Source organism: Typha angustifolia, chromosome 13 (assembly GCF_048772165.1).
Source record: "Typha angustifolia cultivar Huaian chromosome 13, ASM4877216v1, whole genome shotgun sequence".
Classification (NCBI taxonomy): domain Eukaryota; kingdom Viridiplantae; phylum Streptophyta; class Magnoliopsida; order Poales; family Typhaceae; genus Typha; species Typha angustifolia.
Genome location: NC_133251.1, coordinates 2,760,297 through 2,781,763, shown reverse-complemented (window position 1 = coordinate 2,781,763; position 21,467 = coordinate 2,760,297). Strand labels below are relative to the sequence as shown.

The 21,467-nt window shown below is 35.4% G+C and overlaps 1 protein-coding gene across 2 annotated transcripts; it reads left to right on the top strand.

Annotated features, from left to right (window-relative positions):
* Nucleotides 1–1,727: 1,727 nt before the first annotated feature.
* On the top strand, nucleotides 1,728–21,118 carry LOC140774192 (uncharacterized). 2 transcript variants are annotated; one of them, XM_073117081.1, is made up of 33 exons: nucleotides 1,728–2,061; nucleotides 3,172–3,233; nucleotides 3,416–3,508; nucleotides 3,781–3,952; nucleotides 4,114–4,229; nucleotides 4,370–4,456; nucleotides 4,546–4,662; nucleotides 4,746–4,809; nucleotides 4,936–5,078; nucleotides 5,788–5,835; nucleotides 5,921–5,989; nucleotides 7,531–7,606; nucleotides 9,045–9,175; nucleotides 9,995–10,054; nucleotides 10,195–10,264; nucleotides 10,347–10,411; nucleotides 10,494–10,555; nucleotides 10,647–10,770; nucleotides 10,850–10,907; nucleotides 11,010–11,122; nucleotides 11,904–11,981; nucleotides 12,099–12,161; nucleotides 12,337–12,432; nucleotides 12,533–12,642; nucleotides 13,484–13,673; nucleotides 17,409–17,523; nucleotides 18,421–18,533; nucleotides 18,633–18,710; nucleotides 19,913–19,984; nucleotides 20,072–20,203; nucleotides 20,321–20,374; nucleotides 20,463–20,543; nucleotides 20,635–21,118. In XM_073117081.1, exons 1-33 carry the CDS (start codon nucleotides 1,950–1,952, stop codon nucleotides 20,683–20,685), a joined length of 3,075 nt encoding a protein of 1,024 aa, XP_072973182.1. In that variant the 5' UTR covers nucleotides 1,728–1,949; the 3' UTR covers nucleotides 20,686–21,118. The 2 variants fall into 2 exon arrangements, with proteins under 2 accessions (XP_072973182.1, XP_072973183.1); XM_073117082.1 differs by lacking the exons at nucleotides 3,172–3,233; nucleotides 3,416–3,508.
* Nucleotides 21,119–21,467: the final 349 nt, after the last annotated feature.

The window sequence follows — 21,467 nt, the reverse complement described above, 5'->3', positions numbered from 1 at the left end:
AGTCCAGACTTTGAAAGATTGTTCTGGATCTAATTTATCATGATACCCTCCTGTTAACTACTGTTGCAAATGAATTTATCTACTAATGGACAGCTTGGCTTCAGCTTTCTAAAATCTCAGTTTTCAGTATGATTGTAAAAAAGAAAGCAAGAATCAGGAACAGGTGTTACGATCGACTAGTAGACGAGCCTAGCTCAAAGACTGGGCAAGATAAGATTTTAAATTATACAACTGCGAGACAAATCACCTGGTCCATTATTTTTCTCTCTATATAGATTTTTTTTTTCTATCAATTGCAACGGTAAAATCATCTATGACAAGTTATGAATTTTACTAGGTTGTGCTTCCAAAAGGACAAAATATTGGTTCTGAGTTGTGTGCCATTAATTCACATTGCTGTAATATTGTAATCACAATCCTATTACAGATTGCATAATAATTTCATGCCAGTTACTTGAGAACAATCTCCTAAACAATAGTTGGAAGTTTTAGTTTTGGTTTGCATTTAGGCTTGGTTTAAAAATGAAAATTTTCGGTCAGTTTCGCTTCTAGTTTTGTTGTATTGATTTCAGACATCTTTTGATCAATAGTCTTCTTTATCTAGTTTTTAAATGCATTACACAAAATCTAAGAACAATTAAGTAATGAGGTTGATATTTAGTTGGGTACAAATTGGATTCTGGTCAAATCTAACTTTGAATTTAAAACATACATTAAAAATATTATTATTATGGTTTGTTTCAATTGGATGCTAGTTTCATGGCAAGGTTTCGGATCGAATTGACCGAAACACAAAATATTTTGGCAAAACTTCAAACCATGCTCCTAACAGGAGACTAGTCACAATGCTGCCATGGAGACTGCACCATGGGAAAATAGATTGCTCCAAATCTTACTCATTTTACTAACTCTGCAAGAAACTATCAAAACTTGATCCAAGGAAATAGTGTTTCTATGCTAGTTATCATCTGCAAATTATGGATAAACATCTTGCTTGTGTATTTGTATAACAAGTTTGATCTGAGGAGCATCAATAACTGCTGCATTATGCGTCGATAAAAGGAAAAGTGCTTAAGAGCGAAGACTAAACGGCTGCAGCTGCATCAATGAAGTTATTTCTCTCTATCAACACCTAATGTGCCAAATAGATAACCCAACCAAAGAATCAACATTCAAGGCTGTCACAAGACTGCAATTTGCAAGAATACAGAAGGAGAAAAAAGAAGCAGCATATTTTATAGCAACCCTTGGTACTGCAAGAATGCCACAATATTATATATTCCAGGTTGCTGGAATTAGTTCAACTTACAGAAGATAAGTGTTAGCTGTTCATATGAATTCTCACTCCTTTTATCTCCAATGACTCCTTTTACATTTAGGACTAGAAATCGAGGAAACATGTTGATATACAAATCCTATTTCATTTTAATTTGTTTTAACTATTTCGTTGCCTATATATAAATTTGCTTTGACAAGTTTTAACACAGGCAAAGCAGTATTCATTCAATCACTATCACTTGTGAAACTAAGGCCATGAGTTAAATATTCAAATACTCATGGGCTTATGTGAAAATATGGGCAAATGAGGGGTATATATGCAATTTTCATCGTTTCAGGGATGAATATGGAAAAAGACAGTAAGGGGTCAGCGTTTAAGCTCACCGGTTGTGTAGTTTACACGACCGTAGCTTATAACATTGAAAGGCGCGCTCAAAATCTAGGGACTTTACTCCCATCAGTCACCTCCTATATAACCCTAAAACCCATCCATCGATACTCCTGTCTCCAGTCTCCAGTCTCCAGTCTTCAGTCTCCCGTTCTTGGCGTTCTTGCCATTAAACCCTCGCTTCCCCAAATCCGATCTCTGGTCGATCTCGAAACCCTCTCCCTAATCCCTCTCGCGGTCGTCTCCTGCGCCTTGCGTTCGGTTTTTCTTGGCGGAATCCGCCATGGATCAGGACCAGAAATGGCTAATCGATTGCCTCACGGCGACCCTGGACACGAATCGCGACGTCCGATCCTTCGCCGAGGCCTCGTTGAAACAGGCTTCCCTGCAGCCAGGTTGGTTCTGATCTTCCGGTTGATGGTGATGGCTTCTCATTATTAATGGAATCTTGAAATTCGAACTGTTTATCGGGGCAACCCAACTGGGATGCTCTTTTGATGATCTGCAAGAAATATCGTAGACGTCTTGTCATATCCCGATATGGCGATCAACTCCTTTATTTTATGAACAGTTTGTTAGATTCTATGATTCTCTCTATTTGTTGGTTCTATATTGGGTACTGTCCGGAGTGCGATCTTGAATTTCTATTCTTCAGTTGTGGTGTATCCACTTGGGATGCTCTTTGATGTGTTCTTTCTGATAGATTTTGTTGAACACGAGGTGAGTTGGTCATTTGCAAGAACTGTTATTTTAGCTTGCTGATGCCCAATTTGTGATCAACTATTTATGTTTAGTTCTCTGGCTCTGGTGTGTTGTTTGTTGGTCTTACCTGAGGTAGTTTCTATAGTGGAATACAGCTTTCGTATGATGTCCTTCCAACGTGGATTCACGTGAGGTTGGTCCGGGCTAATACAAATATAGCTCATAATGCTTTAGGATGCAAGCACACTTGAAATTTAAATCTTTACTTGTGTCCTACCTATTCATGTTCTCTTTGATGTGTTCTTCGAATTGTTCTTGTTGGATATAAGGTAGTTGAACATTTCCAAGAACTGTCATTCTGGTTTGTTGATGCCAATCTGGTGATCAACTGTATTTTGTGGTGAATGTTGTGTCAAATTCTGTAATGTTCCTTATTTGTTGGTTCTCTGATGTCATTTTGTAGCTTTTGATGTGTTCTTCCATTAGTTACTGTCATATACAAGGTTGTGATCATCCGCATGAACATGCATAATTGTCATTGTGGTTTTGTTAATGTATATTAGTCAATGTGAAAACTATGTTGTGTTCATTTAGTTCCAGAGCATGTTGGTTCTCTAAAGTTTAACAAATTTGCTTGAAATGCATATATCAATTGGCCGGTGTTGGAACATTATTGTGTCTATTTTTATTTGTATTTTTCAGTTCTTGATGCCTGAATATTTATGTTTTCATTATGTACCTTTTACAATTCTATCATAGTTGGTAACTAATGAATTCTCTTTTAAATTTTGGTTTCTATCAAGGATTTGGGGCTGCTCTTGTCAAGATCACTGTCAACAAGGATATCTCCTTTGGTTTACGTCAAATATCCTTATCAGCGAAATGTAGATCCCTCCTACCTCACACTTATTAAATTGATCCACTAGGCACCAACAAACTTTCATAAATATTTGTATTTTTTTTTCCAAGTTTGAGTACATATTGTTTTCCTATGTTCAAGTTAAGAAAACAAAAACTTTGATCACTGTAAGACTTAACATTGAGAACCTGGCTGCTGTCTTGCTAAAGCAGTTCATAAAGCAGCATTGGCAGATAGACGAAGAGAACTTTGTACATCCCGTTGTTTCGGCTCCAGAGAAGGTCTTCTTTGAGTTCCCTATTTCTTTAATGAGCTTATGCTCTTGTACTTTGGGTGGAATTTTGTATTTTAGTAGCTTAATCTTTAACTTAAGGTGATGTATGATTTGTTGGTCCTTTTTTCTGAAAATTTTCCTAAATATATGGAACACAATAGTGCTGTATTTACCTCCTGTTACTTATTTGAGGCTGTACCTTCCAGAATCATGAATGTTGGATGCCAATTTCTGTGCAATATCTGCAGAAGGGCCTATTCTAAAATGCTATTATGCCAGGTTGTTATACGCCAAAGTTTGCTTCCATCATTGAGCGATTCTCATGGCAAGATCCGGACAGCTATTGGCATGGCAGTAGCATCCATTGCACAATATGATTGGCCGGAAGAGTGGCCTGAGTTATTGCCTTTTCTCTTGAAGCTTATTAGTGACCAGGGCAATACAGATGGAGGTAAATTTTTGAATCTTATCACCAGTTCTTTGATAACATTTTTGAACTTCTTATGAAATGCATGCTGCAGTGTCTACTTCTTTCACTAATTAACTTATTTTCATTAATTTATGAGTTCATGCCATTATTTTGCTTTTGTGTTGTGTTCGTGAACTATGCAGTTCGTGGTGCTTTAAGATGTCTAGCTCTCCTCTCTGGTGATTTGGATGACCGATTGGTTCCAGAAATAGTACCCACTCTGTTCCCATACTTGCACACAATTATATCATCCCCTCAGGTCAGTTCAATGTCGCCACTTGCTGGCTGTTTTTATGCTTATTGGCCAGTATGTTTTGTTTTTACTCAAATCTGTGAGGAAACATGAATACCCTATAAACATGAATACCCTATATCTCTCATTTACTTACATTCCTACAGCTGTATGAGAAATCTCTGCGTGCCAAAGCTCTTTCCATAATTCATTCATGTATTTCTATCCTTGGGTCAATGAGTGGCGTGTATAAGGTAAGTTACCTTTTTCTATAGTTGTCTCTTTTTCATTGATGTTTCTCCTGTTGTTTCTTGAGAAGAGTTGTGAATATTTGATGGTGCAGGCAGAAACTAGCAATTTGATGGTACCAATGCTTAATTTGTTTATGGAACAGTTCTCCGTAATATTACAATCTCCAGTGCAATTGGAAGATCCTGATGACTGGAGCATTAGGATGGAGGTAGATGCATCTATCTGTAGTTGTCAACTTCTTATTACTGAATGAATTCATGTTCTTTGATGATTGAGCTCTTGTATCATTAGGTACTCAAATGTTTAATCCAGTTTGTTCAGAACTTCCCTGGCATGCCTGAAGGACAATTTTCCGGCAAGTATATATTATATAATATAGTCAGGAATATATACATCAACTGCCATGCTCCTTTGTTTTTTTTTTTTTTTTACTACACTTTGTTGTTGCTTTCCTGAAAAGTGAAATCCACTTTTGGTCCAGTCATTCTTGCACCTTTGTGGCAGACATTTGTTTCTTCACTAAAAGTCTACCAGCTATCATCCATCCAAGGTAGTGAGGATTCTCATTCAGGCAGATACGACTCAGAGGGTGCTGAGAAAAGTCTGGAGTCCTTTGTCATTCAGGTACTACGCCGCTTGAGGAAAAAAATCATAATTAATTTCTATTAAATGACTCTTTTGCAGCAAGTTTCCAGCGAAGGAAACATTTAGAAACAATTACAATAGCAGCAGCAATAACAAGAAAATGAATTCATATACCACCAATTAAATGGGGTTGACTAAAATTTTTTTCATCTCCATTCAATACTTTCTTATGCCCCGATCTATATGTCTGTTTTGCTAATCTGAGATGTGAAGATCTTATTTTATTTATTTAAATTGAAATATTGTTAAGAGAATGCTCCATGCCTAACAATGAAGCAAGTATTTTTGTGCTTGTTAATTGAATTCTTAGTTTGGTTTATACATCTCATGGAAGAGCTAGGAGCATAAACTTATTTATATATCAATGATCAGTTTAGTGAAAGCCTTCTTATTACTTTTAAATTACTAGACAAATGCTATGCAGTTTGAGATATTTAAGCAGTTTATTTCTGCAGTTTCATTTTTAATAATGTGCTGTATTCTTTTGTTGTCAACAATGTTTGCATCTTTCTAGGATTCTTTTACAGTTTTAAATTGTTCATTTGTTTGCCGCATTTGTAGTGAAGATTAAGTAGTTCCTTTTGCACTGATGTTACGAATATATAAGGGTAGAAGGGTAAACAAAATTTTCTTGTTAAACTTCATTTTGTTTGAGGGCTAGTTTTAACATGCTGTCCTTTCTTCCTAGTTGTTTGAGCTTCTGATAACCATGGTGGGAAGCTCTAGGTTGGCAAAGGTATGTCGCTCAATTGTATTTGAATGCCTCCATTTTCTGTTATTTTTATTAGATGAATAAATGTTTTAGTGATTGATTTCTATAGGTCATCGAAGGGAACATCAAGGAGCTGGTGTATTACACTGTAGCATTTCAACAGATGACTGAGGAACAAGTATGATGCCTTTTCTTGTCTTTTATACTTGCGAGTTCATGATCTGCTTTTTCAAGAGTTTTGTTAACGGGATGTTGGTACTCATTTAGGCTGTGGTTTCCCAGATTTGTATAGATGTTTTCTTTTGGGCATCTTTTTTACTTGTCTATATGGGTAAATTCATATGTTCTTTAGGAAGCAACTTCTTATACGCTAATTTTATATTTTCACAATGTACCCTTTCGTGTGGTAACTTGTTGAAATGTTTAGAACATAGAATACTGGATACTTACTATCACAACATGTTTAGTATTTAACCTTTTTTCTCTTCAAATAATATCTTGAATATTATTCGGTTAAATCCGATGTTATGCAGCTCTCATCAAGTAATTTGCTTGTAGTAGTCAGGGATGTAAATATCTAAAGCCAGTGCTTTGGTAAGTAAATTGTAATTTGTTAGGCACACTTAACAATGATAGAGGAAAGGATGAGGCAGGCACTCATATGTTAGTGTAATATCATAAGGCATGAAGTTTTATGGATTGGATGATAAGCATTTGTCTCAATCTTGTGAAGGTGGATTCTTATTGAAGTGGTAGTAGTTGCCTAGTTGGATTGGAATTTGGAAATTTCGCTGGACGACTTTGGAAGTTAAGTTGTAAGCCTAGAGATCAAATTTGTTCGCAGGGGCTTGTCTATGTGGTCCAAGTTTTGTCATGAGACCCTTAAATAGAATAAAGTGATTTAAAAAGGATGAAGAGAGATAAAAGTTCATAATTTTTTGTCCTGAAACTCTCATGTAGTGCATAGTGGTCAAATCAACTGAGTCTCAATTAATATACTTTCTTCTCAGACTAGGTCAGATGAAAAGGCCTTTTTCTTTTTTTAATTTCTACTGGTATTGGAGACCTTTGTGAGCTGTTGATCAAAATGTAGTTTAATTTTGTCTTCTTATTTTCTAATACAGTATTTTAGTCCAACTCTTTTAGCTGTCAACTTGTACTTAATGCTCTTGCAATTGCTTGATTTGCAGAAGCTTATGTTCTGTGTCTGCATAGAGTTGGATTCATTATTAATTAACCTTTTTCTTTCATGTTGGATTTATATATTCTGAACTTGAAAATAAAAATTTCACCAGCTCTTGCTTATTGCTGAATTGGGTAACTTTCAATAGTGTTTGCAGTTTATTCCATTTATTTTTTCTGAATTAAGATATTTCTTTTCTTTTTGCTCCCTTTTACGAATCTCTTCTGGTTACACAAATTGGAGAAAAAGACAAATTGAAAATTGAGAGGACAGATCAATTGCGTACAATTATGAACTCCAGATATAATTTATTTTTTGAATGTGCTAAATGTACTTTCCTTTGAATGTTCTGTGTTGCTATGTTTTATCGTATATGAAGTTCATGATTATATCAGATTTTATCTTGAAAAGTATTCGACAACTAATGTTGTCAAAACTCAAGTATTGTCAATAGGGCTCTCCTTAAGTTAGATCTGCTGCTTCTGATGTCTTGTCAATATGATGTGAAGTTGAACTGTTACTCTTCATTCTTGTAGGTGCACACTTGGTCACTTGATGCTAACCAGTATGTTGCCGATGAGGACGATGTAACTTATAGTTGTCGTGTATCCGGTACATACTCTACATAGAAATATATACATAATGTCTACTTTTTGCCTCATTTAGGGCCTGGTACAACTTTGAATATCTCTTGCTTCAATGAACCTATCTTATTCTTATTAGTTTTCGCTCAGTATTTTCTTTTTCTTTTTTTCACTTTTTTGAACATGTGTCTCAATTCATGCATATAATTTTTTTCCTTTTTGTCAACTATTATTGCTTTCCATTTGTTGGCATATATAGTTATATTCACTCTGGCTCCACAACCTAATGAACATCCTCTTTTTCTCTGTTGCACATGTAGAAGTAAGCCTGCATATTTATTCTTGAAGGGGGTCTTTTCTGTGACTCTTATGTCTGCCATTAGGTCATGCATCTGCCTTCCTTTTTTTTTTTTTTTTGAATACTGCTAACAGATTTGCATAACTGAACAATTGAACGTGCTAACTTTTTTGGGGGAATATACTAGAAATTCCTTCCAAATTTACAAATATTAAGTCATTATTACCCATACCAAACTTTTTATATAACTTGATGCTCCTGTTGCTAATAAGAACATCTTATTGCGCATGAAACTGCTTCAAAGGTATTCAAGAAGAAAAAAGAAGTCAAAAGGAGAAATGGGATACCTTAATCACATGCCCCAAATCTGCAAGTATACATAAGTATCCCTTCTGTTACTGTATCAACTATCAATTGGTGGCACATAATGTACACTTTACAGTGTACACAACCACACATCTTACTGAGAGCTGAGGATAGGCAGTAACAGTGGATCAATTGAGATCAATAAAAAATGGGCTAATGATAGTATGATTTCTTCCCTTTTAGGATAGAAAGGTGATCTTTCCACTTTCAATAATTATGAATTTATAGCTATTATTGTGTTTGTTCCTATATCAGGGTGCTCTGAATCTTCTGCTGAGCTCAAGTAGAAACAACATATAATTTCTGTAACTTTGTGTGAATTTTGTTACACCAGCTAAACAATATGCATTAAACAGTGTTATCAAGCACTCTGCCATGGATGTACAAAATTAGCATCATATATTGAGATATGGGCTGTTGATCTGACATCTTAAACCAACCATTGGGAAATCAATTTTTATATGATATTATCCACTTCTTTTATGTGAAAATGAAAAGGATCCTAAATTAGCAAAAGAGTAATTTGTAATATGGACAATCTTTTGGTTCTGCTAAATGGACCAGTTGCTCCTAGATGATTATGGACTATGTGCTTAGTGCAAACCCATCATGGTCTGATTGAAGATACTAGGTCTAGACTTGTGATAAACTTTGATAACTGATGTCTTCATTTTCATTTTTTTCTCCATTGCATGGCCAGTGTAGATTTTTGCTGTTTTTAGCATTGATATACTTGCATGTTAAAGAGTTAAAACCTTCTCTTTTGGTTTGCATGGCACCTTAATGAGCAAAGCATTTACAGGATGCCTTCTTCTGGAAGAAATAGTGAATGCTTATGGTGAAGAAGGAATTGATTCAATAATTGAATCATGTCGAAAACAATTTCATGAGTCATGTGAAGCAAAACTTGCTGGTTCTACAGATTGGTGGAGAGTGAGTCATGATTATTTTGTTCCCTTTAGTATGTTCTATTATCAAATATAGTTCTTTTAGGACTGTAATCAATCTTATTACAGGCTTTACAATATTATTCTCATGTACATTGTCCAGCCATGAAGAATGATTTATCTTCCATCTTAAAAATATAATTGTTCACGGCGTGGATTGCCTATCAGCACTTACTGTAACACCTTCTTGGTGACACAAAATTGTTACGCTGGGGTCCTTTAGAGTTTTATGCCGATTCTCATCAGCCTGATTGTTGGGGAATTTGAGAAAATGACAAGTAGGTTCATATTTTATAAGAACTATAGATCTTACTTGGTACTGACAAGGTTGACAAGGGAGAAAAGGGAAGGAATATGAGAACCAATCAAACTTGAGTACCGGTGAAAGGCTACTGTATGAGAGGTGTTATTCTCCAATAGGAACTCAAAATTTAGAGTATAGTCTGCTGACTTTTTCCGTAGTAATGTAGTAATGGGCTGTTTCCCATGGAAGATTTCCCTTTTAAAATATTCCCCAAATAGCTAGTTAGGAAAATATAACAGTTACAATTAGGATTAACAAGAACAAATCCTTACTGCCATGCTTCTTGGTCCATTTTATGTTTGTTCCACCATGCCGTTGAGATCGTAATTTTGTTTCTTTGCTGTCCTTTTTGTGAGAAGTCATTGTGCAATCTATATTTTCTTGCTATTTGTTGCTTACAATTTTACATTATGAATTGTTTTTCTCTTTCTGTTTCTCCTCCATGTGTTGCCTGTGGTGAATTATTTCTGCACATCTAACTTGCTTCTGTTCTTGTGACAGCTGCGTGAAGCAACTCTTTTTGCGCTAGTTTCTCTTTCAGAACAATTGCTTGAAGCACAGGTTGATTTTCGGTTATGTTAGGGCTGTAGGATATAGATTGTGTTTCCCTGCAACAATTGTAACTGTAATTACTATTTATTAAAGATTAATGTTTTGATCTGAATACTTTTTTTCCCTTGTTTCATGATCTCCTATATCAGGCTTCAGGATTGATAAAATATGACTTAAGGAATATAATAGAGCAGATGGTTACTGAAGACATTGGTACAAGTAAGTGATATCTTTTCTTTGTTATGTTTCTTGACTTTCTTCCTTTCTACTATTTATTAGTTTTTTATTTTATGGCTTCCAGGTGTAAATGAATATCCATTTCTTCATGCACGTACCTTTTCAGTAGTATCCAAGTTCTCTGCAGTGGTATCTCTCGCTGTTTATCCTCTTCTTTAAATCCTGCTCCACTTTAGTTTCTGATGAACTCAAATTTTGTATTAACTTTTAGATTAGTCAGAGCATCAGGGAACAATTCCTCTACACTGCTACTCATGCAATAGCTCTGGATGTGTAAGAAATACTTTATCCTTGTGGTCATGTATTGTTATAATTTGGTGGGAGAAAAAAAACCTTCTGGTTACAGAAATTATTGCATCTGCAGACCACCACCAGTTAAAGTGGGTGCTTGTAGGGCACTGTCCCAACTCTTATCAGAATCTAATCAGGACTTAATTCAGCCCCATATAATGGGTTTACTTTCATCTCTCACAGATCTTCTAAGGCAGGTAAGAATAGTACCAAGACTATGAAGAATTCCTATTCATTTTGAAAATATTGCGTCAGTACTTGTACTGTGTTGCTTAGGCATCTGATGAGACACTACATCTGGTGCTAGAAACTCTTCAAGCAGCTGTTAAGGCAGGTCTGTCTCTTTGTAACTGCTTATGATCTTACTCTTTTCATGTGCAGAAGTTTGGAATCACGCTTGTATGGTCCTTGTTTTTTCAATCCTCTTGACTTGCAGGTCATGGACTATCAACATCCATTGAGCCAGTCATATCTCCCATAATATTAAATGTTTGGGTACAACATGTTTCTGATCCGTTCATCAGTATTGATGCTGTGGAGGTTCTAGAGGTACATTATCTTTTAAATTCTCGTGCAATCTTTTGAGTATTGGATTCATATGCATTATGATAGCTGACTGTACTTTAAGTGCATATTAACAGCATCGAGTAATAAAAGTAAACTTAAAAGAGGATATTGTTAATTAGAACCTAAAAGAGAATTTCATTTTGCTAAATAGAATAAAAGTTAAGAGAACAAAATTATAAAACTTTAACAAGGGAAGTGATACTTGCTATTATTAGCTCCTTGTAATGGTCTCTTGTTGGACAGGGTTACTGACTTATTGTTAAACTAAATGGAACCACATTTTAAAGTTATCACTATTGCGCTTGCGAAGTTTAATAAATTGCAGGATTTTCTATTCTTTTATTCAATTACACTTGCCGACTCTAATAATTAGGAATTTCCAATTTCTTTGGTTTTCTTTTTGAGTAGTAGATCTAGATGATATATGTACTCACCTATTACTCGTTGGCATAATGTTAGAACATCTGCTCAATGAAGTCAAAGATCATCTAGTTCATATCAGTTTAACTGAATCTTCTTGTTATTTATTTTACAATGCCTTGATAAGCTATAGTCATAACATCCTTTGCAAGATGAAATGCATGTATTTGCTGTTTATTTCTTTTGTTTTGCCAATTATTATACCTATGTTCAAAATTTATGAATACAATTCAAAATTTCAAACAATCATGCTATTAATGAAGCCATATATCAATTAATGTAGGCTATGTAGCTTTCTTTACCATTGTTTAAATTCACTTGATAGACTTCTTTAGCTTTCCAGGCTATCAAGAATGCTCCTGGATGTATACGACCATTGGTGTCTCGAGTTTTGCCAACTATTGGATCTATATTGGAAAAGGTTCACTTGATAGACTTCCTTAAGTAGACCTTCGTGCTCTCTATAACCATTTTAATTGAGTTAGAGTTCTCCATGTATTTAACACATTCATCATTGATACTTTTTTGCATTCCTCAGCCCAGGGTGCAGCCAGTTGGGCTAGTTGCTGGTTCATTGGATCTTTTGACAATGATACTGAAAGTATGTTATCTTATTTGTGTTGCATGATTTCCTGATTTTTCCCCTTATGAACCTAATATAGTTCCTTACATTGTTGGCAGATATTAATTTGTTTCTTTCCTGATTTTTCCTTTATGAATCTTCCATAGTTCCATACATCTTTGGCAGATATTAATTTGTTCTGCTATATGTCCAGAATGCTCCAACTGATGTAATGAAGGCAATTTTTGAGATATGCTTTAATCCTGCTATCCAAATTATTCTTGAAAGTGATGATCATGGAGAGATGCAGGCAAGTTTCTCATCATTACACAATCATCTCGGTCAGGATCATGTTGTTCTGTTTAGTAAGTTAGCAATCGCTCCATATAATATTCTGCATTTTAATTCAGAATGCAACAGAATGTTTGGCTGCATTTCTATCTGGGGGTAGACAAGAGTTACTTACATGGGGAGGTGATCCAGGAGTTACAATGAAAAGGCTTCTTGATGCAGCTTCTAGGTAGATTTTGAAGTACTTGCAAGTTTTCAAATTTTTTTATAGTGGTACAGTAGTAGTAATGCATTTAAAGTTGCTTCACGGCAATGTTTATTTTTATATTTTTCTTAGCTTCTGAGGAGAATTTCTTAAGGTTCTGTTTGTAAGATGATCCTCCCTAATGTTATTAAAACATAGATGAAGGTTGAATAGGTGAAGAGAGATCAAATTGTCACAAGACACGCAAATACCACATACCCATTTTTTTTTTACCATTCTCTCACATTTACTGGTGCCTTGATCTGAGTTAGACACATGTCACTATGATTATGCAATCTCTGCTGGACTTATCCAATTCATTTTTAGTGATTTCTTCTTATTGTCCTCATAATATTTCTATTTTGGGTGATATGACTTGGTTAACTTCAACATGCCTGTCAATTTATTAGGGGCCCCTAGTTTGACTTGGGTGGAGCCTAACAGCTACCTACCTAACTTACGACTAATACTAATCAAACTAATCAATCCCAAGTGAACATCCAAGTCACTTGAAGAAGTGAGAGAACTAATTAATGGATTACAAGAGTGAAAAAGAGCAATTTAGGGATCAACATTTTACATTCAAAAGGACAAGAGTTCTGTTACTGTAATATTTTGTCGTGGTACTTTTGAATAGACCACATTAAATTAATAATTTGGGATGCACGATGCAAATTTCCCTTTTACAATGATAAGAAGGAAATTGTCAAATTCGACGTGGTTGTGTAATCATTGGTAACAGTGAGATGTGCTTTTTTTTGTGATCAATTACTTGTCATGTAAAAATAAAATAACTTCTGATTTGAATTTTCTTTGCATGCTGCAGGCTTCTAGATCCATATCTGGAAAGTTCTGGATCACTTTTTGTTGGAAGTTATGTATTGCAACTTATTTTACATTTTCCATCACAAATGTCCCTGCATGTTCGGGAACTTGTCGCTGCTATTGTGAGACGTATACAATCTTGCGAAATATCCGGGTTGAAGAGTTCTCTAATTGTTATCCTTGCTAGACTTGTAAGTTCCTTTCTAGTAAGTCATTTTATGCATCCTTCTATTATCTCCAGAGTCCAGATAGTTTATGCTTGACTCAATGCTTTCTTAGCCTGTTCTAAACTCTCTTGTGACTTACGGCTAACATCATTCTAACTTCAGATAGATTCTGATTATAAATTGGTAGAATAGGATGACATGCAACCAATAAATTGGAAAATAGCCTGCATCTAGTTGAATCACTTAGTGAGGTGACACCATATTGGGAAAAGAATAGCTATCATTAGATTAACCTTTAATGCTTCAATGATTTGAATCCTCAGCTCAAGGAATTATTGCATGGCCTATTCGAGAATATGATTGTTGTTGTAATTGTGGGCATTCAGTCGTAGTGTTGTAGTGATTTTGGGGATCTGATGTTTGACATATCATGAAATATTTTCTGAAATCTTTAGTTATTCCTTTGTTTTCTACTTTGAAACAAAATCAAGGTTTTAAAAGACTGTTGGCTCTAGATAGGTGGACAAAGGGTCATAAAGTGCCTATGCGCTAGTCAAGTGTGTAGGCGGGCACCTAGAATCCAAGACGATTTAAAAATAAACAAATACAAGAAACAATAGTTAGATAAAAAGTTAAAATTCATACATACAATCTACAAATATATTAATGCATTTTTTTTGCTAAGAATCATATTAAGCAATTAGAATCCATTAATTTATCAAGATTTAATTTTGAATTTCAAAGTCAACCTACATACCTACATGATTCAAGATACAAACACCTAGGCAGGATCTGAGCGGAGTCTAGTTTATTCTGTCTAAAGTGGGAGCCTAGGCATTAAAGTGGAAGTTTTTTTTTAAAACAATGGACAAAATTAAAGAATAAAATCGGGGCTCAACTTTCTTGATGTTTATAGTTGTAATTCTTCATCTATATCTACTAGTTTGGCTGTCTTAACATTGTTGCTTATGATATTGGAAAAATAATGTGAAGTATTAATTATTATCTTGTTTTATTTTACTTATCTCAATGACTTGTTAGGTGGAATCTCATTTATTTTATTGCAAGAATTTCAACATCTTTGCTGTTTTATTACCTCTATTTGGTAATTCTTATTGTTTTAGTTGTGTAGTTGTTCAAAATCATTATTTATATTGTTTGAATGTAAAAGATTAAAAATGATGTTTTTTGACAACTTAAGCTTCTAGAGTAATTAGTTAACATAATATTAGAGCTAGGTTTTCTAGTGGCCATTAGTCCAAAGTCCAGACCTTGTCTAAACCTATTTATTCTCTATTTTGGTGCGGTGTAGGCTGCATATCTTATTGTTTTTCATCTGGCCATGTGCAGTATAGGGGCTACATGTGAGGAAGCATCTTAAAGGTAGATATACGGTCCAATAGAGTATAAAAGATAAAAATCATTATTCTTTAAAAAATTTAAGCAGTTAGTGAGTTAATATGGTAGCTGAACATGATGTCCTAAATTTGATACCCACAAACAAATCTGTCATTTTGAATATAAAAATCTCAACCTATTTAATTCAAATCCCACCCCTAAGCTTATTAAAATATCTTGAGCCTAGAAATAATGGGTAGTATCAGAATATAAAAGATTAAAATTCCTATTCTCTAATAGCTTGAGCTTTTAGTGTAATTAGTGTAATTTGTGAGTTAACGTATATTAATGAGGTTAAAAAAGCATTGATTGTTGTGTTGGCTGATCCATGGGATATAAGAATGTCGGCATGGCTTGCAGCAATCATTTGTTTGAAGTTTAAGATGGAGCATTATGGAAATGTCGGAATCTAAGGAAGTGACTGGTTTGGGGCTAATTTCGGTTGGAAACTGTCTGAAATTGTCACCGGCTCTGGTCAACTTGATCTATTTGGACCAGTTAGTTAATGTGGCAGATTTCAAGGTTCCCCTATCAGAACTTTATTTCATCCAAAAAATTTATAAAAACCAAGCATCTCTACCTTTAGACCTTGAGAATCTGAGCCACCTTCTCTACTAGTGCCTATTTTTTATTTATATTTTCACCATCTTAAGTGAGTGATGAAATTTTACCTGCTTATCTATTAATTTTTCTGATTTTTTATTTGTGTTGAATTTTTTTCAAATTTTGTAGATATTGAGAAATTCTGAAAGTGGGACTCGCAATACCAAGTACTGAATGGCTGAAGATATCATGACTGATATATACTGAAACTTTATTTGCGCTATACTATTCATACGGATGATATGAGTTCTGATAGCTTATGCTATCCTTGTCCAAAATGTTTTTCTTCTCTCTTTTATGGTATATAGCCTCTTTAGGGAGGGATTTAACCACTATTAAGTACAATTTAGGTGGTAAGTGTTTGAGGAATTAGGAACCCATATTTTTCTGTAGTTTTCAGTCTTTCATCTTACAGATTCTGTGCATTTAATCTAATGATGACCATTAAAGTTGTTTTGCCCACTGGAATACACTTGAGGGAATATGGCAATTCCTATCTAACTCCTGACCTCTATATTCTTCTTTTACTCATGCCATATCTTTGGGCAGTTGCAAAGAATGTTCAGTATCTCTGTAGTATCTATGTACTACATTCATTATTTGTCCCTGTTATTCTGGTCATGCTATCTCATTTCGAGATGCTTAAATCATATGTTTCGTTTATTGCATGGGGTAGGAAGCATGGTCTTGCACTATATATCATAGGGATGTTTGGGGCCCAATAATGTGTAGCCAAAACTGGAATGTAGTTGTTGGCATAAACATGGCCTTTTGGAGTGCAGTACATCCTGCCAATAACTTTAAGCCAATTGAAGCCATAAATTAGTTTTGGCGACTTAAAAGTTTGATTTGCCATAATCATTTTTGTCCATCTTGGAATTTCAACAGACATCTTCAGAACTTTCAGTTTGTTTGCTTACATTATCCAAAAGTTGATTTAAAAGGTGTGTTAAGACAAGATTCAGGCCAACCGGGCTTAAGTATTTATTTACGGTCCGATTCACCAATTACTCGGGCCGGGTTTGGGCCGAGCTAAAATAGTTTAGCCCGTTATTGCCCCTTGGCCTATGAGAGATCGGGCTAGATGAGCCGGGCTGACCCACCTTTTAGTTATTTTTAGAAGAAAAAAACTTTACTGTTTAGCTTATTTTTAAAAAAAAAATTCTATTCCTCCATTTAAAAGAAAATTAATATATTAAAAAAATTTAAAGGTGTGTTAAAAAGAATGTAAAACGGTACAATACTAAAATTTCTGTTGGTTTTCACTGTAGCAAAACGAGTGCTCTTGTTGCAGGCCGAACGACCCAGTTTGCCCGTGCTCGGCCCAGTTTAGGCCCGGCTCGAGCCCGAACTACCCATGGGTGGCACAAGCCAGCCCTTTGTCCGCGTATATGTGCTTCTTTCTTCTGTTCAAATGGGTCTTGGGCAAGTAGTCAAATGCTTGATGTTGATCAATGTGATGCAGTTCCTTCTTGGTATCTTATGTATATTTATTTCTATATTTTACTATTGTAGTGGTTCAAGTTTTCAACCATGCAATAACTTGTGTCATATAAAGTTATTTTGGACAATAAGGTTGCAGAAACTCAGTGGAACGTTCTCTTTCTTGGTGTACTTGCATGTGCATCCTAGGTTTTTGTTCATACTTTTTATTGCCATAGTTCCAATATACGTATCAATGGATGGTTCAAGCTTTCCATGGTGTTGTTTCTTAAATTTATCATGGATTTAAGCTGCCGCATTTATTGTTTGTTGCAGGTACATCTTAGTGCTGCAGATGTTGACCAATTCATTAATTTAATGCTTAGTATACCTGCTAATGGATATGCAAATTCATTTGCTTATGTGATGTCAGAATGGACTAAACTGCAGGGTAAGAAGCATGATTAACTTGTCTGTCTCGATTCAATGAGAGTGTTAACAAAAGAATTACTTAAATTTGATTTCTGATTACATGACAGTTTACTTGTTAAAATGGAGGGTGTTGTGTCATCATCATCAGATGTTTTTGACATTTTTCCTTTTTGGTGAACATATAGCAAGGAACTAATATGTTGAATATGACATTTTTTACTCCAGTTTTAATTAGACTGATACATGTTGCTGGAAAAGCATTATATGAGAATGCCTCTGCCATTTTGACATTATATCATTACATCCAAATATATTTCATCGGCATCTTTTCTATTCTCCCAAGCAGGTTTCTCCATTGCATACTTGGAGAAGAATTAGATCCACATAACTGTAATAACCTTATGGAATATTGCTTGATTTTTTATGTTACACTTGTTTGGTGCATCTTCTATAAATTGGAAGCCCTATGTATTGTTCTTTGAAAAAGATTTCTCTGACGGGCGTGCACTGCAAGTTTTTCTTTCATATTTCAGTTTATATTCAATACCTTCTAATTTGAAAGTTTTAAGGTTTTCACATGTATGCTATTGTTTGAGGGTGTCACCGGCATGCCTATTAGGTTTACCCCTCACTTCCTTACATCAAGAGGTTCTGGGTTCAAATGTTGGCTATTGTGTACATTTCTCTAGATCCTGTTTTAGCAGGAGCCTTGTGCTCTGAGACCCCTTTACATGCATGCTTTTGTTTTCAGTAGTCAAGAAAGCATTCATCATTCGTATCCTGTGTGTTTGAATGAAAGTCTGAGTTCCCTCAAAACTCTCAAACTACAAAGATAAAGTATTAAAGTTAAATCAGTATTACTAAATCTGTATCTTTCCCATTTCATTAAGAGGTGCAACTTGTACATTGGGTGTAGGTGAAATTCAGGGAGCTTATCAGATAAAAGTTACAACAACTGCGCTGGCTCTTCTTCTGTCCACACGTAATGCTGAGTTGGCAAAAATCAATGTCCAAGGGTATCTTATTAAGGTTTGTATATGCTTAGAATGCAGCTGATGGCGAGGTCTTTCCTCTCTTGTTATTTTTGGTCAATGTGTTTCCTTAACTCACCGAGTGGGGCCATTTCAGTCCAGTGCAGGTATAACGACTCGTTCAAAAGCAAAACTCGCTCCTGACCAATGGTCTATGATTCCATTGTCAGTAAAGGTACTATGGATCTTGAACTTTCAAATAGCTCCATATGAAATCAATTCCACTTTAACGTAATCTTATGTTGTATAGATATGCATTGCATATAAATAGTGTGTATTGCTTACAAAAACAAATGCATTGCATACGAGAGGTACGCACTGCTCATGTAAACAAAAGCATTGCCTATAAAAGGTTCCCTCTGCTTATATAAATGTATCCCTTGGTTATATAAATAAACGTATTTTACAAAACCAAAGTAGCTCATAACATGTGTTTTGGTCCACATTTGCTAATGTGATTAGAAAGTGGAATTTTACAAATCATTCCATATTAATTTTATGGGCAATTAGCATATACAGTATTGTTTAGTCTTTTCAGTGCTTCTCAGTCATCTGTTTGTAGCAAGCTGGGTGCATTATCTTTTATTTATTTTACTTTTAGTGGTACACACCTATTGATGAAACAATAAATGTAGTAAAACCCAACGATGGCCGTGCCACAGGCATGGATCATGCTGACCACCGGCACGGCACGTGCCGCGGCACTTGCCGGCCGTGCCTTAAGAGGAGAGGAAAAAAAATGCCTTCGCCGTTGCCCGAGCACGTCGGGTGCCCTAACCTAAGGGAGAAGAAGAGACCGAGAGAGAGTGAGAGAAATTGAGAGAAAGAGAAAGAGAGAGATCGGTTAAGACTTAAGTTGCGGATCCGGATCAGCAACGGGTAGCTCGACAACGAGGTTGACGACGAGAGTGGAACCATTAGGAGGGGTGCCGTGCGGCACCCCTCGTGCCATGTGCCGGTATGCCGCCGGCCCGGCCATCTATGGTAAAACCTGCTTTATTCTTTCATTTATTTAACTTTAGTGGTACACACCTATTGATGAAACAATAAATATAGTAAAACCTGCTTTATTCTTTAGCTTTTCTCAAGCCCACATTCATTCAGTCCATTTAGCTGGTGAAGCATGTTGCATCTATGAAAGTTTTACACATTAAAATGTTCAAACACTGACTACGTGAACTCCGATATTTTCTTTTCTAAGGAAATGTGCGATCACATTCCATAAATTCTGTTACTTATATCTTGATGAAATCAGTATTGAGAGCTTTTCTGAGAAGTTAAATACTTTCACCTCACTAATTTTGACAAGCAAATTAAGAAACATTCTCACCATTGCTATTTGGTTCTTACACAATTATCCAACCACCAATGCTACAGATCTGTGCATTATTATCAGATACGTTACTTGAAATTCAAGAGCAAGTGTTGGATGATGACGATGATGATGAGGTACTGTCCAATTTGGTTTCTCATATAATATTCACAAAATATTCTTGGAGTTGTGGCATTAATTGCACTGTACTGTTGTCATGACAGGATAGTGACTGGGAAGAAGTTTCAGATAATGCTAGTGGCCTTCGGCAAGATATAGTATATTCATCCACAGTTCTATCAAATATTAAACCTTCCGTTGAACACTTGGATGCAATGGCTAAAGTCTTTGATGAGGTGAGTTAGCAATTGGTCAAATTGATTTTTGTATTTATTATATTTCTTCCGCATATTGATGAAAGATTTGCAATACTGATCTGGCAAATTGTGATTTGTTCCCCTAAACACTCATAGGGAGATGATGATAGTTATGACGATGACCTTACAAAAGTAGATCCACTTAATGAGGTTTGCTCTCAAATATTTGTTTTGGACAGAGATACGTTGATCTGTGCCTTTCCTTCTTTAACCACTTTTTTTTGTGTGTGTGTGGCAGGTCAAGCTAATAGATTTCCTGACAGCCTTCTTTTCTAATTTATCGAAGAGTGACAGATCATTTTTTGAGCTTCTTTGCCAGGTGAGGACTACCTTCAGTTAGCTTGATAACCTGCGCTCTGGTACTATCATATGAAAGGTGACGTGTACTTTTGTTCACATAATTTTTGCAGAGTCTAACATTTTCACAGAGAAGTGCGGTGGAAAAGGTTTTGAAAAGGTGAAAGAAAATTAAGATTTAAGAAAATGTCAGTTTGTTTACGGTGTTGCATTTGCATTTCCCAATTTATTGATTTTTTAAGTAGATTATTTTTGCCCCGTGCGAAACCTGCGCTTTTATGCTCTTCCTTGAGTTTGCATAGCCTTCATCAGTTGGTAGCGTTTACAGAGCCAGTAGATAAAGCCTTGAGGTGTAGTAAGATGAACGTGTACAGTAGTATGTATGTATCGTGTACTCTTTCCTTTCTTTTTTTTGTTGAGAAATTTGTTTATCATGTAATTCTAAGCTTGCTTTATTACTTTTGGTCCCCGGTTTAGTGAACAACACATTGGAAAGTAATTTGAGCAAGTTTCTCGGTGACAGTCAAATTTGCCTTTTTCGAGTGCCATGTATGTCAAATTTTCACAGTAAAATTCAAGTTTGTCTTTTTCGAGTGATTCTGGATGTTCTCTAGGTTTCAACAATCTCAATCGAACAAAATCAAATTTAGTCACAAACTAAATTTATGATGATATATCCCGTTAAATTGTTTTTGTAACCTCGCTATATGCTGCACGTAGAATCCAAAGAACAATAAGAAAAACATCCTCCTTTACAAAATTCTACTCTGAGGAAAAAGCGAACCATGGAATTTAACCTGTGATAGATATAGCCGACGTAGGCATGTAACCCATAAAGGCTTACCGTTAAATAACTCGAATTTCAAATCATTCGCTTGCTTCAACTAGCTCATGCCAGCACACCAGCTAATCCTTTGATTCTGTATAAAACCAATTAAATGGCAAT